This window comes from Galeopterus variegatus, unplaced genomic scaffold (genome assembly GCF_000696425.1).
Source record: "Galeopterus variegatus unplaced genomic scaffold, G_variegatus-3.0.2 Scaffold9290, whole genome shotgun sequence".
NCBI classification, from domain to species: domain Eukaryota; kingdom Metazoa; phylum Chordata; class Mammalia; order Dermoptera; family Cynocephalidae; genus Galeopterus; species Galeopterus variegatus.
This window is the reverse complement of record NW_007735401.1, coordinates 31,412-42,644: the sequence shown is the minus strand read 5'-3', so window position 1 is coordinate 42,644 and position 11,233 is coordinate 31,412. Positions and strand designations below refer to the sequence as shown.

Here is an 11,233-nt window from a genome sequence, read left to right as displayed (position 1 = left end):
CTCCATACACTGGTACTGTCTCTGCACGCTTGATTACTTTCTGGGTATCATACAGAAGGAACATGCTGAAGAGAACTAATCCTCCATACATTGCCACTGAGTACAGAGTGGCACCAGCCACAGTGGTAGGTGGAAGAAACATAGATCCTGAAATCAAAGTCGGAAAAGAAAAAAATTAAGATTTTCTTTTTCAGAAAAGGACTTTTCTATAGCTGGATTTATAATTTATATTACTCCAAAAAAAGTTTCTTTGGTATACTGTGCAGGTAAGAAGATATCTGAGTATTTGCAGGGTCTAATCTTACTTACACTAGTTCAAAGCCCATGACACTCACTCCTCCAGTGGGTCACTTGCCCACATTACATCAAGGCTCTTGCATCAGAGCAATTTGCACGTTCTCCAGACTAACTTTCCCATTTTAGATGTTTCTGGTAAATGATGATTGACCATGGTGCCAAGATTTTCATATGACCCTGAACAATTAAATCCAGTAAAATGAGATATATCTTTTAAAGAACTTTAAAAAATGGCTCTTAATGAGTTAGTATACATGTGTATTTCAGATTTCAGTATACTATGAACCAAGAATCAAGTGCCAGAGCACAGCAGCTTACCCAGTGAGGACACAAAGACGAGACCCAGGCCCACTCCCAGTGGTGCTCCCATGTTCAGAAACTTCTCGCTGGGTGCGCACATGGCCACAGTGGAGAGGCCTCCCACAATGCCAGCTGTGTACCATGCAGCCCTGATGAGAAGAGGCCCGCCTAATATTGTCAGAGGAGCCACCACTGCACCCATCACACCTGAAGAAAAGGCAAGTGTTCATTAAGTATTTAGTAAATAACAACCAAAGGGAAAATGCCACTTCTCACATGCCATCATAATGTATCATACCTTATTGTTAAGCAATATGACTAAAAGTGTTCCCTTCAGATAATACTAACCCCCAAAATTTCACAACCCAAACCTGTGGCTGACTTCTCACATGCCATCATAATGTATCATACCTTATTGTTAAGCAATATGACTAAAAGTGTTTCCTTCAGATAATACTAACCCCCAAAATTTCACAACCCAAACCTGTGGCTATTCAAATTCTACGTCATAACATTAACACTGTTACTAGTCAAAACAATCACAGCTCACAAGCACAAAAACTAATGGCTGTTCAAATTCTACGTCATAACATTAACACTGTTACTAGTCAAAACAATCACAGCTCACAAGCACAAAAACTAATCTATATTTTTAGTAACTTTGTCAAATTCCATGTAGCTCACTATTTGGATCTTACCACCAGTTTTTACAATATTCATACATTTAAGAATTGAGATAAAAAGGCTTAAAATGAGTAACTCAAGGTCAAACCTATTGCTGCCAAAAGAATATAAAGTAAAACAAGAGAAAGACTACATGATGGTAATCTTAAAATGTGAGAACTTCCAGAACAGACACGACCATTACTTTGTGTAATAGTGAATGCTATCACAACTTATAAAAAATAATTTTAGTTGTCATATATATATCTTCACAAAAATTACAATGAAAGGTATCAATAATTTCATTAATGAAGGTAAATGACTCCTTAATTAAAAACATATCTTAGATAGGGCATTATTTCAGTGGTGAGCAGAATAAGTTACCCTTTTCTTAAATAGAGTTTACCTCATAGAATAGGCACAGAGCTATCTTTATATTAAATCTGTGGGGTTTTTTTGGTGGCTGGCTGGTACATGGATCTGAACCTTTTGACCTTAGTATTATAACACCATGCTTTCTAACCAACTGAGCCAACTGGCCAGCTGTCTGAATTTTCAATACTAGTGTATCTCTTTGCAAGAGTAGTATTTCTAGATCAAATAATAAGGCATACTGTATCTCACGAATAATTGTTGTTCTAGGAAAGATACTGGATAAAAATTTCTACGTATAACATTTCTATTAGGATTCCCATCAATTTTGTAATTGGCAACAAAATTTTTAGCAAAACTTGCTCTATTCTCAGTTTCTTTTCTTTATAGAGACACTAAACAAAAACAACTCTCATGGGATGTGTATCAAATCTGAAATCCTCCTCGTATTGGACAAAAATACAAAAATAAATCTCTGCATATACTAAACTATTATAGGAGACCACCTCAATATTGGGAATGTCCACGGTATTAGTGTCAGAACCAACTTTTCAGAGCAGAGGTCTGACAATAACGCAACCCGTAATGACTACAGAAAACTGCATTTTCTGAATATGAGGTTTAATTAAATTATGTATAAGTCATTCACAGCTGCGAAGAGCCACCCCCAAAAGATAATAAGGTTGCTTAACAACTTAAAATAGAACATACCAGAATGTAGCAACCAAGCAAGATGCTTTGAGCCTGGGCTCCGGTCATATGGTATTGATTGTACTAGTATTCCAGTTCCAATCATGGCTGCAAAGGTTGCACCAATTGTCTGAAAGAATTTAAAAAGTTAAGAAAAATTAATCTTTTTATAAAAACAATGTAGAAACACACAAGTTTCAAGTACAATTAGTCACTTCTAATAAACCAGTTTTATAAAGATGAAGGATAATAAACCGAATCCTGTATTTTTCTGGCACATTAAAGCCTTGAGTTTATTTCAGAGTTTCAGCTAAGTTAGCAAGAGCGCCCCTTTTGCGATATCTGAGTTTCAGCCGACAGCTTCAAGTTCATGAGTTAGCTTGGACTGGCACCATCCTCTTCACAATGCTATTTTTGCTGGACAGAGATGAAACAAAACCCTTTTAAGAATCCCAGGATAATTATTCTTAGTTAAAATACGTATTTTGGTACAGCACAAATAGCATTCTCTTTAAAATCACTCCTGGCCTACTAATTAGAAGAAATATAGATAGCACATTGCTTTTAACTCCGTATTTGCTAAACGAGTCCCTGAAAAATAGAAACTAAATATCACTTATGGCATATGGAAAAGAAGATGAGAAGTAAGATTCTACATTTCTATTCTCCCAGGTTTGTGGCTTCCTTCTTTGCCTATCTTAGCTTTCCATTGTTATATTTAAATATTCCTTGTGTATGACAAGAAGAGATGTGTATAATGAAAGAGAGACAGTGACAATCAATCTTCAAGAATGTTAAAGCAGAGACTGCAAACTGGTAGATAATCAGGTCAGCTGATCTATCTTGTTTGATCAACTAATCAAAGACAACTGAAAGCGATGAGCACTTTGGTTGGGAAGACTTTCTCCAGATGCCAACAATCCCATGTGACGTATCAGGCCTCTTCACTCATTCGTATCGACTGTCTGTCCTATGGGTATCAAGACGGTCAACATCTGATGTAAAATACAGGTAAACAGAACAGCTGTTTTTGCTGATAATAGAAAAACCTTAATACATAAAAGCATACTGGGTTCTACTCCGTCATTTTCTAATAAAGAAACAATTACTAAAAACTACATCACACATCCTCTATGCACAGCATTTTCAGGATATTAACTGTAGTTATATTTTTCTCCATTTTTTTCTTCCTTACTTCTTCATGGAAACATGCAATTATATTTTTTTCTTTTCAGGTCCTTCATGATCCAGTCTCATTTCCTGCCTTTTACCTTTCCACGCTTTATATTCCAGCTATACTGAACTGGTAGGGCTACAGACATGTCCCCGAAAGTTTCATGCTTCCTTAATTCTGTGGATTATGCCTAAGAATAGCTTCTTCCTACGTGGCTGACTTGCTATGGTATTATATCTCCTCGTCTAGGATGCTTTTTCTAGTAGGTACCCTGGATGCCCAGGGCAGTGTCAGATGCTTCTCTTCTGGTTTAAAAGCACTTGGGAAAAACTTTGACACTAAACTGTATGTGTAATACACATATACACACAGTTCAAAAAGTGTGCAGAAAAATAGAATTAAAATATAAAACTTTCCATGAACTTTTGGTAGTACCCACACATATATGTCTGTCACACTAAATGCTACATCTTCATCTCTGTCTTTGGCTTTCTCAACTATTTTATTTAAGAATCCCTAAGAGCAGAGGAGTGATCTTTTGCCCAGAGAGGCTAAGGGAACAGCCCAAGCATAAAAATTCTCTGAAGTCTTTTGAAAAGCATGATCCTAAGACTAGGTGTCCAAATGGCTATGCTATTGTAAATGGTTCTTCTTTTGGAAAACATGACAGAGGAGAAATATTATGGATTTGGATTACCTATGGGGGGAATCAGTAAGTCTTAAACTCTCCCAGTCTTTCCTGACCCTCCGGGCTCACACACATTGCTCTAGTTCAGGTTCTTATCTCTCAGTTCAGATCTTACAAAGGCATACTTGGTACACCTGCTTCATGTCTCTTCCACGTTAGTTCTTCAATCTCAAATACAAATCATATTTTTGCTGTTTCAGTATCTTCAATGGCCTTCAACTGCTTAGGTAATCTCATTAGCTTGGCATCAAACATACCTTTTCTAAGTGTCTTCTTCACATTCCAAGCCTCAAACACTTACACTTTACACTAAAGGGATTGTAAATCACTTCACAAATTAGGTTTTCCTACCTCTTCTCCTTTGCTCAAGTTGTTTAGTAAAATTGGATTGCCCTTGTTGTCCTCTTCTAAAATAATACATGTTAGCCTTCAACAACCCTAATGAAATATAAAGTCTCCTTCATGGAATTTCCCTAACAGTCTAAGTCAGAAACATCTTTCAACTGTTATGCACTTTCTGCTTATCGCACATCCTATACCACTTAGTACAGTTCATCTCTTCTCCCAGATACTGAGAAAACAGGAACACATCTGAAATCATATTTTGGTATCTAGTAAAATAACAAGCATTCAAGAAATACTCATGGAACATAAAACCTTACATAAGGTCAAGAAGTTTAGAAAAAAACAAGGCAGCACTATTCCACTCTTAAAAGCACAGAATGCTTAGTTTTTTGTGACAGGTTATTTCCCACTGACCTCTAAGATGGTTTGCATCTGCTTTATATTTCAGTAAATTGCTACAAAATAGAGTAATGCTGCTTGATATCCATTGTTAGGTAAGAAGTATGTCCCTGTACGTTTGATTTCCAACTCCTATGGTGCTATTAATATACGTCTTCAACAAAGAATAACAGCTGACTTATCTCAGAATGAACTTCCTACTTTGTCTCAGCTGCAGTAATGTCGTATATGATTTGAACAAAACCTCATTCTATACAGTATTCTTCTCATTTAATACTCCCCCCGCACAATGTATTTCATCTACTCTTTGATCTTTAGATGGAAAAGGCAAACAAAAATAAGCTGACTTACCACCCAAGAGCCTCTCATCATGAAGTTCATGAGAACAGGAGCTCTGGTTATTGCCAAGGCAGACAAAGCTGTTAAACCAATACTTCCTGCCAAGTACATATAGGTAGAATGAATTCTATCCTTCACATACTGAGGCCAAATTCTGCAAGAAACATGACAAGGTTGATTTATAAAATTATGAATGTGAATTCTGATTGAAACGTTTACCAGCTGAGTGACCTTGGGATAAATCTCTCTACTGCACTAAATCTTATTCATTTAAAAAAACATGTAAGCACTTGACACATAAAAAGCAATATATTTTCTCTGTGCTTAAAGAAATATAACTGTGGTAAAAGATCTTTATTTAGGTTTGAATAAATATACGCCAAGGAAGCAAAAGAAACTCTATTTTTATTCACGTATATACAAAGATGAAGATTAGACACAAAACGTTCCAAAAATGACTAAAAATAAAGTTGAGAAGAAAACTGGAACTTTTGTTTCAATGCTGAAAATGTTTAGGAACAATTGACTTACACAGCCTTTTCAATAGCTCCAATTTCATTTGACATTCCCAAGCCATAGTAGCACAATGCTCCAAGACCAACAGCAGCCCCTCCAGCAACAAACCATCTTCCCATCTGATCAACTGCAGAACACAGGAGGAAATGCAGGTTAATTAATACAGATGCTCCTTGACTTATGCTGGGGCTACGTCCCAATAAACCAACGGTATGTTGAAAACATCAAGCTGAAAATGTGTTTATTACACCTAATCTACCAAACATCATACCTTAGCCTAGCCTACTTTAAATGCACTCAGAACACTTACATTAGCCTACAGACGGGCAAAAACATCTAACACAAAGCCTATTTTATAACAAAGTGTTGAATAGTTCACGTAACTTACTGGATCCAGCACTGAAAGTGAAAAACAGAATGGTTGCATGGGTATGGTTCCTACTGAATGTGTATCACTTTCACACACCATAAAGTTGAAAAACCATTAAGTTGAACCATTGTAAGTTAAGGACTATCTTTACTGTCATGTCTTGACTACACTGAAGTACTGGTTGTAAGGTCTTCACAATATTTACGAGGGGAAGCAAATCATATGCTGTATTTCTTCAAAACTGTCCTCATTAGTTTAAATGGATATATAGAAATGGCCTCAAAGTTAGGGGACCGATAGAAAAGGACAGCCCTGAAAAAAAGGTACAATAATTAGTTCAAAAAGGAAATTACCAAACTTAATTAACCTTCAACCTTACTTCAACAATATTTGAGGGGACAGTGTATCTGTAGATGTGAATACTTCTGTGATACACATTATTCTACAATTAAGAGACTGGGGTGTGTTCTCATGACATTCTTAGAAAGTAAAAAATGAGAAGGAAATGTCAGTCATACCACACTGGGTCTAAAGTGATACTAACAAAGGTGATGCTTTACCTGGGGTTAAGAAAAAAAAAGAACCAAAGAAAAAAATGTAATCAGTGTTTATGCAGCAGAATCAAGGGAGTGATCCTCTTTTTGAGTACTGAGAGACAATTTATCCACTCTAACTCGATGGAGGAATTCAGAAAGAGCACCTTACTCCTCTAGTCTGAATGTGTTCACTAAGAATGTTTCTATGCTGTCCCTACATAATTCATATGATGTGGTCTCTAGGATCAACATACTAATCAGAAAGAAATGACCTGAGGGATACCAATTAGGGCTCTTTTCCGTTATAATATACTGACATTTTATAAGATTGTTAAGGAGCAGTGGTATTCTTTGGTTAGCTTTGGGAAGATTAACAATCTAGTTTCTAGACTTGCAAAGCTGAAATCCAAACTGTGAACCAAACTGACTTCATTAAGCTACTGCACTCCTGAGGTGCCTTATATGGGCAGCTAGGCTTTTATTAACATCTGTGTTTTGGTGATTTATTCTTGACCTGAAACATACACAAATATTACATGCTTGAATGACAATCCTAAACAACTTCAAATGAACTTCCTCAACAGACTATACCTTTTAGACTGTGACATATTAACTAACAATCCTTTCATTAAAAAATGGATGGGCCAGCCCAGTGGCGCACTGGAGAGTGCGCCGCTTGGGAGTGCGGCGGCGCTCCCACCGAGGGTTCGGATCCCATGTGGAGACCGGTTCCCACTCGCTGGCTGAGCGCGGTGCGGGCGCAACACCGAGGGTTGCAATCCCGTTGCAGGTCCCCGGTACAGGCGCGACACCGAGGGTTGCGATCCCGTTACCAGTCAGTAAAAAAGACAAAAAGGAAAAAAAATGGTAATATGATTTGCACTGGAAGAAATAGGACTGGGAACCACTGAACTCAGTGCCAACTACCAATCTTTTGGGGGTCATCAGATCCCTGAGAAAAATAATGTAGCCTTTCTTTCCAGAGAACACATATATAGGCAAGTTTGCACATATTTTTAGGAGGCTACTCATGGACCACTTGAAACATACCCATGGACTCTAGGTTAAAAACTAAAGACTGCCACCTACTTTTAAATATTTTTTCCATCGATGGTTCCAATGCTGCCTCTTTGAGTTCTTGGCCAGTTCTCCCACGCCGGATCCCAATTCTTGTTTTGGTGGCATATTCCTGACACACATACAAACAAAGACACATATAACCCACACCAAAATAAAATGTTAATAATGGAGAATCTATCCCCACTAGAAAACTCTAGTTAAAGAAACCTGGTACTCTGTATATATGTAGCTTCATTATGAAAGTTTGTTGGCTGACCTAAAAAATTTAATGTACACCTTAACCTGTGTTTCACCTTTGAAATGATTCACAAATTCATTATACACTTCTTAGTTTAAATTTCAGAATGTTTCTTTTATAAATTAGATTTTATTTATATACCTAGAATTATTATATTCTAGACACTAAATACCAAAATGTAAATTTATTAACATTTTTAAAAAATGCACTTAATAAGTGGTAGCTATATTTTGTCTCAAGAAAGGTGTCCTTCCTTAACACAAAGGCAAGGATGATGACTACACCTCTGTTTTCACCCTTTTTCAACAGTGGAACAGTTAATTTTAGAGGGAAAAAGTTCTCTCCTTCAGTTTCTGTATATTCTCCTTATTTATCTCATTCTTCAAAACGTGTACTCCTTCTAATTTGAATGCTAGAGAAGTCTATTGAAAAAGAAAATGAGTTTCTTTCTAACCTGACATTTACTTTATCACTCTCTAAACAAGAGCTGAAATATCTTTAGTAACTTATTAATAAGCTATTGGCCAACTGGTAATATCCTTGGGTAATATCCCTAAAATTCTGACTATAGGCCCTATGATTTTTGTTGTATCATGTAACTTTCGATCACTCACAATTTACTATAAATTTTCTGAATGACAAATTCCAAGAGATGTAAGTAAAAGAAAAGTTAGCGGAGCTCTTTTTCTCTTTTCGTATGTGATAAGGAGGGAAAAGAATGATACAAAACTAAGAAAGAGCTGAATGGGGACATTATCAAGGCTGTCTCAGCAATCACTAGAGCAGAGCAGTAAGCTTCATACTCTAACAAAAAAAAGTTCCAGGGACACAAAACAAAGAAAGACGGACAATATAAAAACATTAAGATTATCTTTACCCTGCTGGGTGTTAAGAGCCATTGATTCTTTGTGATGGAATTCTTCACAACAGGGGAGGCCTTGGTGAAAGCTGGGTGGAAAACCCTGGAAGGTAGTGTCCGGAGACACACAAGCCTTGCGGCCAGCATAGTGGTGCACCAGGTTTATCAAGCAGATCTGAAATGCTAGTTAGAAAGACACAAAAAATAACCCATTAACCAATTAAGGTAAGGACAAAAAGGAGCCAGAGACAAGAAGGAACAAATTATCTTTTAGTAGAAAAAGATAGAATAAAGGCAACCTTTTAATTTTTAATGATGAATATTTTTCTTGTCCCTTGTAATTCAAGAAACCCATCCCACAGAAGCCAGTTTGGGTACTAATTTGAGCCATAAAATTAGGTCTAATTCCCAGTTTAACCAATAACAGGAGGTATGACTGCGAAAGTCACATGTAACAGAGTGGGCTTTAATATCTTAACATGATTATACGGTCTGTGATGGCTTTTTACAAGTTCTGTCTTAAGATTTATACTACTAGTCAACTGGAAAATTTAAAAGAATCTGTATAACTTCTGAGCAGAGAAAAAATGTCATCCAAGGAAGAGATGAATAACTCTTCAAGGTCAAGTATGACAAAGTTAAAAGACTTCAAAAGAAGCCAAGATATAAATTACAATTATCTATTCCACTATAATTATAAATCAAATATTACTTCCCTTCAGGATAAGATATAAAAATACTCAAAATAAGTTAACCTATTCTATTCAATTGTTAGAATGACATAAAGGACACCAATCTTTCAAAGTAAACTCAGTTACCAACCCAGTTTTACTCATGTTAGACTCCTTCAAGTGCTGTCCCCAAAAGAAAAGCATGCTAAAAAGTGGGTTCTCTTAGCTCTAGGCCTGATTATACCAGATCAGAGGTCAACCAGAAGTCAGCTGAATGTCTTTCTGTAATGCTGAGGTGACTATGACAGGTGAAAATGAGAAGACAAGTATAGGTCAACTTGGGCTAACAACCCACCTCTGCCAATGATCTGTAAAGAATCTTAGGCAAATGACTACCCTTCTGGGTCTCATTTTACATCCCATCAGTAACAAGAGAATTGGACTTGAAACAGTGTTCAGACTGCAGTGCTGACCCTTGGAGTATCTGCTTTGAAACTTGCCGAGATGGATCTTAAAATGTAGACTTCTGGGTTTCACTTCGCTCGTAATGATTCTACGCCTAGGAATGGGACCAGGAATGTGTTTTAACTAACACCCCCAAAGCTAGTAACTCTTACTTTAAAATATCTTTGTGTCCTTCCAGCTCTGCTGCTGAAACCGTGAAGGGTACACAATAAGGGGCACCTGTCTCTTGAGAAAATACTGCGCCCTTATCGCACTTTCATGCCGTTACATCATCTCAACCCATGGCTGTCCTGCACCTTCCTTCCTCCTTAGCCCAGACTGGGAATCCAGCTTCGAGTGGATAGAAGTGACCTGTGCGGGTGCTCGACCTCTGAGACTCACGTGTCTTAGCTGTAAAATGGACAAAATATTACCTGCCTTTACGTAAGAGCTTACGCGTCCATGAGCATTGGTGAGCTCGGGCTCCTGGTGCCCCGAGAAGGTTCACCCAGCGCACCAGACTGGGATAAGCACCCTGCAGCAAGCCTGCAGCACCCCCAGGGCAACGCGCACCTCTACAGCGCCCCCGCCCCGGCCCAGGTGCCGCTTTAGCTACCAGGGCGGCGGCGCTGCGGCAGATGACTCAGCACTTCGCAGCCCAGGGAGAGACCACCAGAGCGAGCCCTTGCCCGCCTACGCTTGACCCCGTGGCCGCCACCCCTCGCCTTGGTCACCCACAGGACGGCGACCCTGACGCGGTGCGCGGCCGTGACGCAGCCAGGAGCGCCGCCGCCTCCCGCCCGCCAGGAGTACCGGAATCCCGGGCGCTCGCGGATCCGGGGGAGAAGTACCTCGGTCCCCGGTCACCTCCACCGCCAAGTTCCCCTTCCGGGCGGCGAAACGCGCACGCGCCCACTTCCCCGGTCCCTCCCCTGCTTATTGCCTCTGCGCGCGCAGCCTCTCCTGCTCACTAAGTGACGCGACATCCGGAGAGGCGGTAAATCGTCTGATCAGCCAATCACGAGCAGGCCTTTGGCGGAAAGGCGGGCACACCGGAGGCGGGGTTCCGGGTTGGTGGGGCGGGGCCGATTGGAGATTGTGGCTGAAACGTCACAGTCAGCGTCCATTTTGGGTGTGGGCAGGGAAGCCCTCTCCGCCGTTTTATCTGTGGGCAGCGGTGCTCTGTTTTGCTATCTTCTCAACCTTTCAACTCGCAGCAGATGCAAAAATTATTTAAAAAATGGAAAGGGAG

The 11,233-nt window shown here is 39.1% G+C and overlaps 1 protein-coding gene across 1 annotated transcript in view; it reads right to left on the bottom strand.

Annotated features, from left to right (window-relative positions):
* Window positions 1–10,883, bottom strand: part of GHITM (growth hormone inducible transmembrane protein) — a 14,739-nt gene extending 3,856 nt beyond the window's left edge. Inside the window, exons 1-7 of the mRNA XM_008593516.1 lie at window positions 10,833–10,883; window positions 8,885–9,049; window positions 7,779–7,878; window positions 5,799–5,910; window positions 5,280–5,421; window positions 2,344–2,452; window positions 616–804 (exon numbers count right to left, since the gene is read on the bottom strand). Coding sequence (XP_008591738.1) covers window positions 616–804; window positions 2,344–2,452; window positions 5,280–5,421; window positions 5,799–5,910; window positions 7,779–7,878; window positions 8,885–9,013 — 781 coding nt within the window. The 5' untranslated portion in view covers window positions 9,014–9,049; window positions 10,833–10,883. The remainder of the gene's footprint in view (window positions 1–615; window positions 805–2,343; window positions 2,453–5,279; window positions 5,422–5,798; window positions 5,911–7,778; window positions 7,879–8,884; window positions 9,050–10,832) is intronic.
* Between the last annotated feature and the right edge of the window lie 350 nt (window positions 10,884–11,233).